Source organism: Rattus rattus, chromosome 9 (assembly GCF_011064425.1).
Source record: "Rattus rattus isolate New Zealand chromosome 9, Rrattus_CSIRO_v1, whole genome shotgun sequence".
Lineage (NCBI taxonomy): Eukaryota > Metazoa > Chordata > Mammalia > Rodentia > Muridae > Rattus > Rattus rattus.
The window spans coordinates 83,533,317-83,550,686 of NC_046162.1; the positions used below are offsets into that span (position 1 = coordinate 83,533,317).

The 17,370-nt window shown below is 42.6% G+C and overlaps 2 protein-coding genes across 9 annotated transcripts in view; one reads left to right on the forward strand and one right to left on the reverse strand.

Moving 5' to 3' along the window:
* Ppm1e (protein phosphatase, Mg2+/Mn2+ dependent 1E) overlaps window positions 1-10,954 on the forward strand; it is a 136,469-nt gene extending 125,515 nt beyond the window's left edge. Inside the window, exons 5-7 of the mRNA XM_032911868.1 lie at window positions 1,226-1,369; window positions 1,601-1,694; window positions 7,402-10,954. Coding sequence (XP_032767759.1) covers window positions 1,226-1,369; window positions 1,601-1,694; window positions 7,402-8,453 — 1,290 coding nt within the window. The 3' untranslated portion in view covers window positions 8,454-10,954. The remainder of the gene's footprint in view (window positions 1-1,225; window positions 1,370-1,600; window positions 1,695-7,401) is intronic.
* Trim37 (tripartite motif containing 37) overlaps window positions 1-17,370 on the reverse strand; it is a 141,678-nt gene that overhangs the window by 13,658 nt on the left and 110,650 nt on the right. The window contains exon 24 of one of the 8 annotated variants that reach the window (XM_032911861.1): window positions 3,399-3,929. The exons of 3 other annotated variants lie outside the window; for them this stretch is intronic. In XM_032911861.1, coding sequence (XP_032767752.1) covers window positions 3,728-3,929 — 202 coding nt within the window. In that variant the 3' untranslated portion in view covers window positions 3,399-3,727. Of the gene's footprint in view, window positions 1-3,398; window positions 3,930-4,985; window positions 5,091-17,370 lie in introns of those variants that run through there. 4 more of the 8 variants (XM_032911859.1, XR_004389003.1, XR_004389002.1 and 1 more) reach the window with 4 other exon arrangements.

A 17,370-nucleotide genomic window follows, 5' to 3' on the forward strand; every position in this document is an offset into this window, starting at 1 on the left:
AGGTGTGGTGGTGCATGCCTTTAGTCCTGGCATTGGAGAAGCAGAGGCAAAAGCTCTCCATGAGTTCCAGGCTAACTAGAGTGACAATGAGATCCTGTCTCAAAAAATAAAGGGGGTGGGGTGGGTGGGTGGATTTAACAGTGACCTAGAAAAAGCAAAGACTTCAGGTATTTTACATAGTAAACAATAGTACCAACCTATGACAAGTCACAGAATATTCCATGTTTTTTTTTTTTGTTTTGTTTTGTTTTTTTTTTTTTTTGGTTCTCTTTTTTTTTTCTGAGCTGGGGACTGAACCCAGGGCCTTGCGTTTCCTAGGCAAGCGCTCTACCACTGAGCTAAATCCCCAACCCAGAATATTCCATGTTTTAAAACACACACCCAAGCATCTTGTATCTCTCTCCTTCTCCCCCTCTCCCTCCCCCTCTGGGTGTGGGTGTGAATGTACATGCATGTCACCATGTACATGGAGGAAAGGACAATTCACAGAGGGTGGTTCTTAAGGTACATTAAAGATCAAACGAAGATATCAGGTCTGGCAGCAAGGACCTTTAAATTCTGAGCCTGCTTACCTGGTCCAGTTTTTAACTTAATTAATTTATATTTTATGAGTATGGGTGTTTTGCCTGTATGTATGTCTGTACACCAGATGCATGCAATGCCCGCGGAGGCTGGAGGAGTTATTAGATGGCCTGGGACCGAGTTATATACGTTTGTGAGTCACTGCCATGTGGGGAATCAAATTGGGGTCCACTAAGAGAGCAGCCAGTGCTCTCATCACTGAGCAATCTCTCTCCAGTCTTTGTACCGCCTCCAGCCCAGTTTTTTTTTTAAAAAATCTGTTTACTTAAAATGAAACTGATAATTATCCCTGTTTTGCTTATCACAGATCAAAGTGGATTTGTGTGCGTAAACAAAAATACACATAAAATTCTCTAGATCAGGTATATGGTGGTACACGTGTTTGACCTCAGCAGAGGCAGGCAAACCTGTGTAAGTTAGAGACCAGTCTGGTCTACACAGCAAGTTCCAGGCTGCCTGAGCTACACAAAGGAAGACATCTTTTGAAAAATAAAACAAAATGCTCTGAGACACATGAATTTGTAATGTGAAATAATATTACTAATAGTCTCTCTCAAATGCAGCTTGTGTTAATTATAAATTGTTCCACGATGAGAATTTGCTGTCTTTGATTTCCTTGACTCTGGTCTTACATTATTTTCAGAGTTTACGATGCGGGACCACAGGAGTAGTGACTTTTATCAGAGGCAACATGCTCCATGTGGCATGGGTGGGCGACTCCCAGGTCATGCTGGTAAGAAAGGGCCAAGCTGTTGAACTCATGAAGCCTCACAAGCCAGACAGAGAGGTATGTATGATCGGCTCCAATAGAGCATGTCACAATGGCGGTTTTGTAGTCCTAATTAGGATTCTTTGAGTATTATTATTGCCTTTAGTCTTACAAGTGTGCCGTCCTCTAAAGGGAGAACTACAGAAAGACCCCACAGGCTGGCTGATGAAGGGCAGTCTGTTTGTTTATTGTAAGCAGATGAATCAATCCTGAGTGCAGTTATTTGTTTTTTATTGCCCTGCTCTTTAGGATGAAAAGCAGCGAATTGAGGCCCTTGGAGGCTGTGTGGTTTGGTTTGGTGCCTGGAGGGTGAATGGAAGCCTGTCAGTCTCCAGAGCCATCGGTAGGAAAACATTAATCTCCTTTCTGCAGTCTTCTAGCTCACTGTGTTGTGTTAACTTTGATGTGAAGGAACCTGACATTCGATTTACATGCTCAGAATGTTACCATTATTTAAATTAACAACTAGGTGACTTTTTAATTATTCAAGCCTACCTGGCTATTTATACATTTAAAGTTTATTATAAAATAAGAATCATGTCAAGGAATATAGAATTTATCAGTTTCTATTTTTTAATAGAAGCTTCCAACTTAGTGAACAAATCTGTTTAAAACCAAAGTAATTGTTTCATTCCATGTTTGCAGAAAATGGGAGGTTCTTTCAAAATGTCAGTTTATTTTTGGTGAATTATAAAATGATATGAACAGAGTTGTTAAAAACACATTGTACAAAACTATTTTCTAAACATTTCAGAAATATTTAGAATATATGTGTATGTATACACACACACACACACACACACACACACACACACACACACACAGTTTTTATGAGAGAGAGTCTAAGTAGACCAACCTGGACTTTGCCCCTGAGTGCTGGTATTAAAGGTGTACCACACCTGGCCCAGAAAATATCATGTCAGATAATCTTGGGTTCAAGGTCACTTTTTCCTCTTTCCTTCCCTCCCCATTCACACTGGGAAACAAATCTAGGGCTTCATGCATGCTAGGGCTTCATACATGCTCAGGCTTCATGCATGCTAGGTAAGCATTCTACCCAGCCCGGTGTACTCCAGCCCTTACAAGCACTTGTAAGAACTGCTCTCCCTAAAATGCCAGCTTTTTAAAAGGGCAGCGCTACTATAAAACAGCTTCAGCAGGCAGCTGTGAAAGGCTGTAGGCATAACTTCAAGGAACTGGGCTATGCCTGTCTTTGTCTAGGCTTCTGGGTTAGCTTCTCTTCCCAGCTGACTTTTCTTCTTCACACAGCATCACATGTAAATATAGCCTGCTGAGTCCAGTTAGTGTGCTGCTCATGTGTATGAGCTAGGGCTGACTGCTTGGGATTGCCAGCTTTGTGTGTCCTCACGAGTAGATAAGCAGATATAATTTTTTCCTCCCTAAAGAAGCAACTGAATAAAGATAGAGCTGGCATGCACGAAGGTCACATCTAATGACTAAATCAGCTTATCATTACTAAGATTCCACAATTAGACAACCTGAAGATTTGGTTTACTTTCATCAGTGACTCGAACCCTTCCTCCTCTTTGAAAAGGCGCTGGCAAATTGTAAGGTTCCTCAACTATGAGCCTAAGAAGCTAAGTGACAAAGAGCTGACTGAGGAAAGACTTCGTGAGGAACAGTTTTACTTCACACTAAGGGAGCTATTAGTTACTATGGAACAAGTTCGAAAGGGGAGATTCTCAAGCCTAAAATAAACTTTTTTTTTCTTTTTTCTTTTTTTCAGAGCTGGGGACCGAACCCAGGGCCTTGCGCTTCCTAGGCAAGCGCTCTACCACTGAGCTAAATCCCCAACCCCCAGATTTTTCTTTTTAAAGATTTATTTATCTTTTTTTTTTTGTTTTTTTACATATGTGGATGTTTTGCCTTCGTCCCAAGTCCTAGATTTATAGATGTGTGCCACCATACCCAGCCAGAACAAGCCTTTTTTTTTCTTTTTTTCAGAGCTGGGGACCGAACCCAGGGCCTTGCGCTTCCTAGGCAAGCGCTCTACCACTGAGCTAAATCCCCAACCCCTAAAATAAACTCTTATATACAATTACTTTTGACAACTAGAACTGGTCAAGACCTCTTCTTCATCTCCCTTCTGACAGTGTTTGTCAGGAGACTGATGTATCCCCACAGAGCCAACTTCACGTGTAGATGTTGGCCTTCATTCTAAAAATAGAGCACAAGGCGAAGCCAAAGCAGTATTTCAGGAAGTGACACCTAAGACAGAATAAGGTCGACATCACCGATAACGTGACTTTGCAGGTGGATAGGGTGACATACTATGTTTAGGGAGGGAAACCCCAGGATATAAATAGTTTTTGGAGTAGCAATGAGTACTCGAGGTGAGAGCAGAGGGTGGAGTGGTCAAGCAGCAGTGTTTCTGCCAGCCTGTGAGGGTCTGGACCGCGCACGCGCAGGCAGCAGATGAATAAGCTGAGGATATGCACAGCCAGGTCTGTCTTCCAAGCACTTGTAGCTACAGCTGGAGAATGGAGGCAAGTGTACCAGAGCCAAGAAGGGAGAGCATTTAGAGGGCTTCTGGGAACAGAGCTGGAGACGAGGACATCTAAAACGGGAGACACGGAGGAGGCTATAAATCGGTGAGACAGATGATGGTTTGTGAGGAAGAGGAAAACGAACTTCCAGGTTTCTGACTTGTGAGTGGGAAGATGATGGAGCGTTTGTAATAAAGCAGCAGCAGTTGGTAGGGGCGAGTTCGGTTGGACACATTTTCAGTTCTAGGTACGTACGGATGGGACGTCTTGGAGGAGGTTTTGTACACACTTAGAGATAGAGATTTGGAGTGTAGCTGAAGTTCTCAGTTCAGATAAGGATGTAGTAATTCATCCCACTCTGGCAATGCTATTTATCTTGTGTGCACCCACACATGTTGAAACCACAGGCATGAGTAACAATGCCCAGAAAATACATGTTGAGTGAAGATGCCAAGCTATGAGTAGCATGTCAGTGACTCAAGGTAACACTGGGCAGAAATTCTGTCTGGATCTTGGCTCTGCCGCTTTCTGGGTTACTGATCTTGGGAAGATAATGCCTTAGTACTGGTTTGCTCCTTTATAAAGTCAGAGTTTTGGTACCCAGCTCCTGGAATTCATGTGTAAGGTGGCTACATACTTCACTCAGAACTGGCCTGACACACTCCTAGCACACAGCTGCTGTACTATTCAGTCAAGGAACAAGCCAGGGAAGACGAGTGGCAGAGCAGTGAATAGTTCAGATGCCTGGAAAAGAGGCTTCTAGGCCTGAGTAGTCAAGGCTGCAGAGGGCCCGTGTGAGAAGTGGGTTGAAAAAAGCAATGGGATTATGGGCTGGAGACGTGTCTCAGCAGGACAGAGCACTGGTGTCTTCTACAGAGGATTCAGGCCTGATTCCTATCACCCACATGAATGAATGCTCATGACCATCTGTTAACTCCCGTTTCAGGGGATCTGATGGTCACTTCTAAGGGCTTCAGGCATCAGGCACACATGCAGTGAACATACAAACACAGAAAAAACATTCATATACTTAAAACGAATCTTTAAAAGATGTAATTTCAAATAGGAAATAAGTGGTAGTGTTGGAGAGAAATATTTTCAGCTGGGAAGTATAGGAGCACACTGACTGAGATCTGAAAGGCCATGACGGTCCATGCTGTCAGCCCGGCACGTGGGAGGCTCAGAGGGGGCCTAGAGCTAGTTCCAGCTGAACTAGGTTGCGTGCTACAGTGCTGAGAGCAAAGTAGAAGAGAACAACTTGAGTGCGACTGGATAGAGCCATCCACACAGCCCACCCACACCACGAGCATTGACAAACCCACCAAGAGCCCGTTTAACTGGATTAAGGAGCTGAGGAATAGAAGACTTGGGAGAGTCATTGGAATGGGCTGAAAGGTGCAGGAAAGGGCCTAAGGAACAGTCCAACGCCACTTAAAAAACAAATGACACTAAAAGCTTTGACACTAGGCAGCTTTTTGGTTGTTTCACCCCACGAGCCCTTCCTTTATGAGCCAAAGCTGACTGAGGAACGTACATTTGCTAGCATATGGGAGGAGACGTTGAGGATAAAGGGTGCTGCCATCCCCACCATGGAATGCATGCTTGTACCCTCCTACCAAATTTGGGGGTGAAATGTCATAAATCTGACACTCAACAAGAAAGCAGGTGAAAAACCAGAATCTTGGCAGTATTTCCCTGTAAATCTTGGTATGTTCTGTTTTAAACTAACAGTTGCAAGTCTTTTAATTGTTAGCACTAAAACAAGATTTTTTGGAACAGTGTGACTCAGATTACATTTATTTTTAGAAGTAGATTTCAGAAACTACTTCAATCAGGTAAAATAGAGAGATGAAATCAAGTGGACTGGTGGGGACTCTGGCTTCGGACGCTATGAGCCGGTGAGAGGGGTAGTGCACACTTAGGATTCCAGCAGCTGGGAGGCAGAGGCAAGGGGATCAGGCATTGTCTTGGCTGCAAAGCAAGCTAGAGGCCAGCCTGGCCTATGGAAATGAGATGACCTTGGCTCAAAAACAAACAAACAAAAAACAAACAAACAAATAAAAACCGCAAAACAAACAAAAAATCCCCATTGGGGAGGATAGGGGATTAGTTAGGAGGTGAAGTTGGGAACATATAGGACCGAAAGGTCCTCTGCTTCATCTTTACACATGCGTTAACCTAAATAGGTATTTAGTAAATATTCATCTTCCTGGTATCTAGGTACTCGACATGCTGGAGACGGCATGTGGCCTACACAGTTTTTAGCCACAGGGTTCCTATTGAACTCTTCTGAGCCTGACATGCACGAAAGAAATCTTAGGGAACTTCTAGCAGATACAAGTGAGAGAGCTAGGATTTGGAGCTAAGCAGGCTGATCCCAGTGCTGACCTCAACACTAGGCTATAGGGCACTACATCACATGTTTGGTGGCTAAATACAACAGCTGGCCCTTTTCCAAGCACACGACTACAGAAAAACAACGCAGGATCTGGTAGTGTCTGCATTTTTAAGTTCTGAACGCACTAGAAGATGGGTGATCTCAGCAGTGAGAAAAACCTGTGGGCTCAAGGCTGTTGGACATTACCCGCCTAGCACTGCCTTGTGTCTGCTTATGTTGTTAGTGAGTGCATGGGGTCGGTGAACAAGAGCAACGCAGGTGGGTCGTGTGAAGTCATGAAGACACTCACTGTGGGTTTTCTGCCTGTTCTCCAGACATTAGAAGACATTAAACAAAGCATCAAAGGAGAAGCCAAGTGGCCTATAATACAGACCTAGCTCCACCTGCGGGACTGTGTACACGCCCACACGCTTCCTTGGCTTTAGGGAAATCACACTCAGTTTTGTCTGTCTGTCTTCTCTCTTCTCCTCTCTCCTCTCTCCTCTCTCTCTCTCTCTCTCTCTCTCTCTCTCTCTCTCTCTCTCTCTGGTTTTTTACAGTGGTGGTCTGCCTCCATATATGTCTGTGTAAGGGTTTCAGATCCCCTGGGACTGAAATGACAGACAGCTGTGAATTACCATGTGAGTGCTGGGATTTGAACCTGGCTCCTTTGAAAAGGCAGCCAGTGCTGCCAACTGCTGAACCATGTCTCCAGTCTTCCACACTTGGAATTTAAATCTCTTGTAACTCAGTGAACCTACTTATCACTGGCTTTAAAAAAACGACAGGGAATTAATGAGGAAAACAGGGAGAATTTGGGTCCCCCACCCAATATTCTCAAGTTGTAAATGAACCAAACAAATCAACTGAACTAAGAGCTCCCCTATGTGTGACTGATGTTTTCAGTACAGCAGCAAATTTAGATCTGATGTGACTGTTGCTTTCATCAGCAAAACCAAAACGGTAGCCAGAAGTACACTTTTGAGAATATAAAGTGGAAGAGGAACTGAGGCTTGCAACTAGCACATATAACAACATCCAAATAACATAGAACTCAAGTTTTCACTTGCGATTTTTAAATAAAAGTTTCCCGTTAAGTTAATCACAGTATTGACTTAGGTGAGCCACAACCTGCCTTCTAATGCCCTTCCCTTCTACTTCCACAGGAGATGCTGAACACAAGCCATATATCTGTGGAGATGCAGATTCTGCCTCCACTGTTCTGGATGGGACTGAAGACTACCTCATTCTGGCCTGTGATGGCTTCTATGACACCGTGAACCCTGATGAGGCAGTGAAGGTTGTGTCTGACCACTTGAAAGAGAATAATGGAGACAGCAGCATGGTTGCCCACAAATTAGTAGCATCAGCTCGTGATGCGGGGTCAAGTGATAACATCACTGTTATTGTGGTATTCCTGAGGGACATGAACAAAGCTGTAAATGTTAGTGAGGAATCAGATTGGACAGAGAACTCTTTTCAAGGAGGGCAAGAAGATGGTGGGGATGATAAGGAGAATCATGGAGAGTGCAAACGCCCTTGGCCACAGCACCAGTGCTCAGCACCAGCCGATCTAGGCTATGAGGGGCGTGTGGATTCATTCACTGATAGAACTAGCCTGAGCCCAGGGCCCCAAATCAACGTGCTGGAAGATCCAGACTACCTAGATCTCACACAAATAGAAACAAGCAAACCTCACAGTACCCAATTTTTGCCACCAGTTGAGATGATTGGTCCTGGTGCACCAAAGAAAGCATATGTTAATGAGCTAATAATGGAGGAGAGCTCAGTCACGCCATCACAGCCTGAACGGAGTGGTGCTGGAGAGCCTCTGGTTTCTTTTAATTTGGGTTCAACAGGGCAACAGATATGCAGAATGGAGAACTTGTCCCCTGTCTATTCTGGGTTGGAAAATGAACAGTTCAAATCCCCGGGGAAAAGAGCATCTAGATTGTATCATTTACGCCACCACTACTCCAAAAGGCAGCGTGGATTTAGGTTTAATCCAAAGTTTTATTCATTTCTTTCTGCTCGAGAGCCTTCTCGCAAAATAGGCATTAGCCTCTCCTCACTTACTCGAAGTGGGAAGAGAAACAAGATGTTAAGAAGTTCTTTGCCATGGAGGGGAAATAGTTGGGAAGGATATAGTGAAAACATGGTGATCAGAAAGCGTAATAATATTTCATGCCCAGACCTTCCCTGGGACTATAAAATATAAAGACTTTTTCTTCAATGTAGGCTAGCTAGTTCTCTCAAAAATATAACTATCAGAGTAGAAACAAGGTAGACATTTTTAACGTACATGTGCTTCATTATGAATCCACGGATGGCTCAACCCTCAAATGTACATAGATCTTTAGGAAACTCAAAATAGCGTTTTCAATCTAATCAAAAGTATTGGCGGTTTCACTAGAAAAATTATTCAACTGGTCCCTGTGATGTGTCTCCACACCTACATACAGCCCCTCTTCACCATCCCTTCACGTCACTAGTGGAAGCTTGAAAGTTATTCCAGTCAGAATATATGGTATAGAAATCGCAACTATTGGTCTGATGTGCCTAATCTAAAGGAAACAATGCAGAATTAATTTTTGTTGGGAAATGTCCCTCAAGAACTTGGGGACTATGGAGCATCTCCTCCCAATTGCTTGGGTAGGTGAAAGAGTAAAAGCCACACGGGTCCTAACTGCTGATGAAAGATGCAGTAACCAGTACCAAAGTGTCCTACTCTCAGACTCGGGAGGCAGCATATGTGAGAGAATTCATTTCTCATAGAAAGTGGAAGGCAACTATGAACATTTCTAATTAAAATACATCGTTAAGGTTTTAGTTATTTGAGCGTTTTATAACCTGTTGTGGTGCTTTTGGTGGGATTCTGTTACTCTTCATTTTAGGAGACCACCGCCAGCTGGCTGTAACCTAGGATGCTAATGTTTTTCACAGTACCTTCATCTCAGGAATAAAAGTGGTTTAGCAGAGATGATGTCAGGTACGCTATAAGACTCATGCCATTTAAAAAGAGTTGTGAAAATAGCATTTCTATATTTTCTGCTTTTTTATGTTTACAGACAGCAAAGGCATATATTACTATAATATAACATGTAGTTTGAAGAATGAAAAAAAAAATGATAGTTTTAACTTCTCTAAAATTGTTTTCCCCAAGGGAATGAAGTAATTGGTATGAAGGAAGCTGAGTGTGAACCCAGAGGCCAAGTGCAAAGGAGAATGCAGATTACTGGGAGCCAGGGCTGTTTAGTTGTAACTGCAAGACGAGCCAGAGTCCAGCTACTTGCTTCAGACCACAGTGACAGGTCATGTGCTTCTCATTTCAATACTTAAGTTATAGCTTATAGTTCTAAATCAACTACTTCCTGCCATTTCAAAGTTTCAAAGCAGAAACCCAGCAAGTACAGGGTCATGTTTGTTCAGTGAGGCAGCCTGGTTTCTCTCAGCCATGGGTCCACGTCCTCATGTTCCCCATCCCCCACGCTGGGCCAGTGTGGCCAATAGGCAGGAGTAGCTGCTAGAGCCATTGCTCACAGTGCAGGCACTGCTCCTACGTAATCATGTTCTATGTAACAGCAATTCACGAGGCACTCTCCAGACCCACACAAGACTAAGGTCCCCAAATTCCGAGACATAAATGACTAATATACCGCAGGTACATCAACTCGTTAAGAGACCAAAACCCGGCTTCTCTTTAGCAATAATCACACTGTTAATCTATAGCTTTTATTTTTCAAAATTTGAGAGTAAGTGGAGATTCTCGGTATGTTTTCTGTTGACCTTGGCGTCACCTTCCCCTCCCCCACAGTCACTGTTAACCGCTCAGGTGAAGAGGATACCAAGGCTCCACCTCGGCAGTGTAAACTTCATCACCTCTCTCCTGCTCTGCCCACACATGGCCCTCGCTCATGGCTGTTGTCTTTTTGAAGCCCAGATCTTGTTGACAACCCATCAGGTACAGGGTCACTTTCAAATCAACACTTGTAAGGAAACAGGAGGAGGCTGCAGAACACAGGTGTACACTCAGACCCCAAAGTCTAAGAGCATCTGTGGTTATTATTTGCTGGCAGTGATTTTGATCAGGATGAGGAGAAAAGAAGAAACATTTTGGGGTGATACAGGCTTTTTATCAGTGGGGTTAAAAAAAAAAAAACAAAAAAAAAACTGGGTGGATGAAACTGGGACAAACAGACCCATTTTGAAAGGTCTGGATTTTGTAGGTCTGACTACACAGCAGTGTTAAAACTCCATTTCTCATATCATTCGCTCTCTAGAAAATAGAGAAAAGTATTTCTAGTGTGGTCAAGTTAATAAACCAATATTGTAGAAAATAACTTCATTTGTTCACAATGTGCGTATTTATAAGGTAGTTAGGAACCATTTGTAAGGTAAGTCCTTTAACATTCTATGATATTAAAGTAGTGGTTATTGGCCTGATAAACACTGCTGTTGGTTCTAAAAACCAGACAAGAAGCAGTGCTTTGTGAAATGCAGTGTTAACCCTTACCGCCACTGGTGATAGGAAGTAGTTCCCTTCAGTTCAAATCCTCTGCCCTTCTTTGCTGCTTGCTAATGTAAGCAATAAGTAACCCTCTAACTAATGGTATCTATACATTTCTGTAACTTATATTTAATGATGGTGTATCTGGTGACTGTACAAACATTAGACAGATATAAAAGTATCTATACAATATATATTACTGTAAATGCTGAGGTATAGTCTGTGAATTCTGTGTTTTGTACCTCTACTTCATCGTGCAGTTTAGTGGTGGTGAGAGCTCTACACTCGGTCCTTAAGGAGTGGCAGCATCACCTTTTCAATTAACACGACCTGCATCAACCTGTTTGCTTGCTATAACAGTTTTGTTAAAGTAGGAAATAGCAAAACAAATATAAACAAGAAAGTGTAGTATCTGATAGGAAAGTAGACTTCAAGTCACCAACCGAGGTTACTACTCCTTGTACATTCACTGTGAGTCTCAAAGGGCATCAGTCCCTAATTTCAAAGGTTTCTTTTTTTTTTTTTCTTCATTTTTTTAGACATGTATATTGGGAAGATAACTGAGAATGGCAACATTATAGCACCAAATATTGGGGCTATTAGTTCTATTTATGTCTGTACAACAGAGGTCAGACAGAAAAACATGTATATACCTTTCTTTACCTATAAGTGCCATCCATTGTCCTTGAAGTAATACAATTAAAGTCCATGTTGTATTAATTTAACAGAAGGCGCCTTGAAAGTAACATCATTTCAGAGGACAATGTTAGTAGTCAACGCTAAGTTAGTCCTGACCACATTCACAGTGGTACAGCAGCGTCATTTCATTTCCATGACCACCACACTCCATTGCTAGAACACTGTGCCAGTAAGATGTGCAGCATCCACGGGGCAGACGGAAATGATGCACGTGCAGCATCCACGGGGCAGATGGAAATGATGCACGTGCAGCTCAGTGTTGCGGACAAGTAAATTGCTGTGCTTCCACTACGTCTTCCCCATCAAAGGTTTCCTGAGGTTTTGTGAGAACAGGTCTAAATGATTTTAATTTTTAAACTTAATTTGTTCAATGAGCCTTTTCACCTAAGGCTACAAAAGAGGATACTACAGTTTTGCTCAAACCTTTGTTTGGAGAAATTTTCTTTGGATCCTAAGTTACTAAAAGATTTGTTTTTACCTTTTAAAACCAGGACGAAAACCAAAACCCCAACACTCTTCTATTTTTATCTATGAAAGATGGTCGTTTCTACAAAACAAACGATACTGTCAGTATTATAACATCCAGCCAAAGTGTACTGACTGAAGGAAACCCCTGCTGTTGCATCCCCAGCAGCATTTTAACTGTTCAGAACTATTGATTATACTGATTAGAAATTGAAGGAGGGCAGGGGATCGCACACTGGCGCAGCAGTCACTCTTGAAAAGAAAGTGCTTTAACTCTGACGTCTGAGATAATGCAGATACATCATTGTAATCTCTCTAGGTGCTCTTTGGTGAGAGACAAGCTTTCTCTTGTTCATGACATTTCTCTGCAAAGAACTCTCTGGAGTGAAGTGAGTGACGTAACGATTTACAAACCCACTCTACAGATCACTTTTGAGTTGAGTTGTAATCATAAGTGATCCTTCATACTTTACTTATTAAAAATGTTTATTCAGGTAAGGAGTATGTTGAAATTTTGCCAATATCTTAATAAAACTCAGCAATTAAAAACCACCGGTTATTTGTCTTATTCTTAAAGGAAAGCTGAATCAAAGTGCATTAACTAGGCAGGTCTTTGAGTTTCAAACATGCCCCCCTCCACCAGCCTCTGCCTCTACAGTGCTGGAATTGAGGGCACATGCTACCACTGGAAAGGGAAGTTTCTTATACCTTATCAACTGCAAACCTTCTAAGTGCTGCTTTAACTATTAGCACCCACCCACCAAAATACAGCACTCACACGGGGGGGGGGGCAGCAGGGCAGAGGCAGGCGTTTGTGTTCCTTGTGCTTCCTGCTCACTGGTTTAAGGGGTAAGGAAAGGGAGCAGACAGAAGAGCAGTAGGAGAGGTGGAACCACCCTAGGCTATGGGTGATTTCTCAGATCTTAGATCTCTGTTCAAGCTTTCCCTTCACATCACTGAACTTCAGCCTTGAAAGAAATGATCGAGTGTGTGCTGGCTCTGGGTCTTTCTGGAGAGAAGTGAAGCCAACTACTGGGTACCTCCAAAGACCGTCAGAAAACAGACACTTACACAATAACAGTAGCAAAATTACAGTTAGAGTAGTGATGGAAACAATTTTATGGCTGGGGGTTACCACATGAGGAGGAACTGTGTTAGAGGGTCGCGGCATCAGAAGGTTGAGAACCACTGGTTTTAAGGGATGTATCTGGTAACATGCTGCAACTGCTTTACCATCAAGCCTTATTTCAGTTACAATGCTGAACTCCAAATTTCTTGGTCATGCAGTCCTCACTGTAAGTTGTTTAAGGATGTAAACAGGTTCTGAAAGGATGATATATTCGAAGGAAACTGTTGTTTGAAAACCCTAAATCTTGATACTTAAAGACACGGATGTCTTTCTGAAGTAACAATATTCTAACTATTCTAAGTGAACATCAGGTCTAACAATTACTGGAACTAAGACTTTACGAGCCAATTTTTGCTTGACCTCAGAATAAACTTGAACTTTTATTTGAATTTCAAACAAATTAGTTTCTTTTCTAAACCTCCAAAGTCTTTGACTACTGTTCAGTAACAGAGTTCCTCCGTTAGCAGGTGGCTCTAGTGTTCCTCTCGGCTTAGCTGTAGGGTGATGCTCCACGTCACCCGTCACTGACACGATCTCCAGGTAAGGTGTGTCCTGGCACACGGGTTCTGTCAGGTTTTTCTCATCTTTTTAGAAAAGGAGAAAAAGTGTGGAAAGCTGTCAAGAATGATAAACATTTGGAGGAGTCCTTTTTTCAAGTGAGAACCAGTTTAAGTGGTTATAAAGTAAGATCTGCTCTTAAAACACGAAGACCCACTATTGTAACCAAGTGTATACTTTACGCCTTTACAAACACCAGTATTTTCATCGTCTGAGATGTAGATTTAACCAAGCACTTCTTCCTCTCTTCAGTGGAAAAGGCTAGATTACCTGACTTCCCACGCCCACTGAAAAGATGAGATTGAAGAGAAATCAAGCAGCCTAAGGTCAGGCAGGAGGCATGAGACAGGCTCGATACTCCATCTAGCAGTTGTGAGCAGCCACTAGAAAGAACACTTGAGCAAAGCATGGTAAAGGAGACGATGTCCAGCAGCCTCTGGACACTGAAGAATCAGTCAGGGACTCTTGCAGGCTTTTCTTTACAAATTTCCAACAAAGACAAGGAAGGGTTCTAACTGTATACAGAAGAGACACAGCAGCCTAAGGAAAGAAAGACCAGAAATGACAGACAGACAGACTGTGGTTCCTCACACAGGGAGTAGTCCCTGAAGTTGACAGAAGAAAACAGGAAAGAAAACCTTAACCCTCAGAAGGGACAGAAATATCACCAGGCCTATAACTGCAAGGTAGAAAGTAAAGTGTGAACAGTAAAGTGATTGGATCCTTTCCCAATCTAGACCTACCCAACTGTACCCAGCCCCAAGTACCGGTGTTCCCAGCAAAAGGACAGCCAAGTGACAAGAGCATGAGAGAGGATCTGGGAGTATCACTCGGTGGACGAGGTGTTTGCCTGACACAAGAAAGACCCTGGGTTCAATCCAGCACATCATTTTGGTCTCTGAGGTATGGCATGAAGGATGCTACTCTCGGTCAAAGGAGACACTGCTCTGACACTGTAATCCCAATCAGGAATACAATGTGTTTCTATTGGAACTTAAGATCACCAAGCACCACATCTAATCAGAATGGCAGAAACTTGTATCAGCGTGGGATGTGAATTGGTGTAACCACTATGGAAATTGGCATAGAGGGCTCATAAAAACTACCACATGACCCAGAAATACCACTGGCTGTACTAGCCCTTACCACTGGGACATACCCATATCTATGGTCTCCTATCCCCCAACGCTACTCACAATAGGATATGGGCCCAGCCTAGAGCCATCAACAGGTGAACAGTTAAAAAAACAAAAAAACAAAAAAACATATAGCACCAATACATAGAATTGTACTGACTCTAAAGAGTGGAATGATGACATTAGCAGGAAGGCGGATGGAACTGCAGAACAATGAAATGGACCAGACTAGGAAAGACAAGTGTGTTTTCTGCCATGTGTGAAATCTAGGTTTAAACTTACACACTCATGTAAATACATTCCATGAACATACAGAAAACACACCAAAGTAGAAAAGGGAGAAGAGAAGACATTAAAAGAGCAATAGCAATGTATGCCCTGCGAAAGCAGGAGGGAACCAGCAAGGAGGGACGGGTGCGGGGAAACCAGGCACTGAGTACAAAAATGTCACAGTGAAACCCATTACTTTCCTTTCTAGCTAAAGAGAGAATGAAAAAACAAGCGTATGGAAACACAACTAAAAAACAGCACAAACTCTAACACTAACTATTTTAGTGTTTCTGGGACCCAAGTGGAATCTGATGTTGCTGATAGAAAATACAGAACTTTGTCTGCTTTTTACAGTTCCGTATACAGTTATACATGACTCAGTACAATGAACTGACACCACCTTCCCGAACATTAGCTCAGACAGAGGTTAGGGCACAGCTGTAAGATGAACCGGCTTCAAAGACCGTCTTCAAGGTCAGATCCAGGTCACTCTTCTACACCTGACCAGCTGACTCCAAGTGAGGGGGTTTCCACCATTCAACCTGACGTTTGCAACAGAGAAGTTGCATTCTGAACAAAGGACATAATTATGAACCAGCTAAAGGGGAGAATGAAAGTCCCAGATGTGATGTATCCTGACCTTTACTGTGCCAGGTGACCTTCCTTGGCACACTGATATGCAGTGGCACAGTGCCACCAAGTGGGCACCATCCTTCAGGCTTCCAGAACTCATTTTTTGACTGGAATTCCATCAGCTGCCTGGTATCAGATGATTTAGAACCCTAATACATTACACTGTTGGCTTTTTTGGTGTTACCAGCCCCATCCTGAGGCATCTTGTTTGAATAAACTACCAGCTTCCAACTATAAACAATTCCTGTCATGTAGGAGACACCAAGGATTTAGAGGCTACTTCCCAAAGCATGCGTCAGAACAGCCAAGTCTATATTACACAGCTGATGACTCTTCTCATAGACATTCAATCCCCTTCAAAATGAACACAGCTCATATAAAAGTCTTATCAAATCATGCCGACTGGAAATGACCCAAATTCTTTAAGTGGGTAAATGGATTACAGTGGAACAACTAGAAGAATAAACTTGGCAAAGCAAGCAAGCATACAAGAGGGATACACGTAATTGTTCTTACTCCATGACCATATCATGACTATATACTCTGTGAGTCCATGTCTAAGGGCTATGGAAAGGAAAAATAAAAGGACACAGAACAGTAAAGAACATCGGTGTCCAGGTACCTAGGAGGCTGAGGGAAGGAGGACATGTGAACCAGTCTGGGCAGTATGTAAACTCCATCTCAAACACACACACAAGTGATACTCAAGGTCAAACACATACACACAAGTGATACTCAAGGTTGTTTGTTAATCACAAGGATACAGGTCAGAAATAATAAAGTACTTGGTGTTAGAAAGAAAGAAAACGCCATTAATCCCAGTACTCAGGCAGAAGCAGGAGGGTCTGAGTTCAAGCCAGCCTGGTCTACAGAACTAATTCCAGGATAGCCAGAGCTATTTAGAGAAAACTCTCGTCTAGAAAAAAAAGAAAAGAAAAAATTAGTGTGTTCAAGTTAAATGACTACGTATATCTACCACAGTCAATGATCCAGGATCACAAGGTTGGTATTTATAAACAGAGCAAAGCCTACAATTAGCCCTGTGGGGCTGGCCTGCCGTAGGTATCAGCCCACAGTTCCTCTCTAGAAAACAAAATAACAACGAAACAGAGAAACCATTTTAGCTGGGTATGGAGGCACACGTCCATAATCCTAGTATTCAGGACGCTGAGTGAGGCAGGAGGATTCCAGTTTCCAGAACAGTGCAGGGTATGTTAAGATGGTCTGAAAACAAAGTTTATATGTGTACTCACCCACTGGCTGAGAGAAATATGATCGTATAGTAACGGTAAGCACACACCTCACATGTTTGTTTCTAACATGATTTTCCAATACAAGTTCCTCAAAAACTTGAATCATAGCTTAGTTGGGCACTCTGACTCACACCTTTCATCTCACTACTTAGAAGGCAAAATTGGGTGGATCTATGTGAGGTCAAGGCTAACCTGGTCTACACAGTAAATTCCAGGCCAGATAGAGATATACATTCTCATTATGGTTGGGAAAATACAAGGTGAGCTTGGAGCATCCTTTGATTAAAATATAAAAATGTAGTAAGAGGACATACATGCTTTTAATCCCAGAATTTGGGAGGCAGAGCAGGCCGACCTCTATGAACTAGACACCTGAGCTTAGCTTAGTCTACACAGAAAATTTCAAACCAGACAGAGCTACACAGTGAGATGATCTCAAAACCAAGTAAATTATAAAGGGGGAGACGAACATGAAGCTGAGGGTG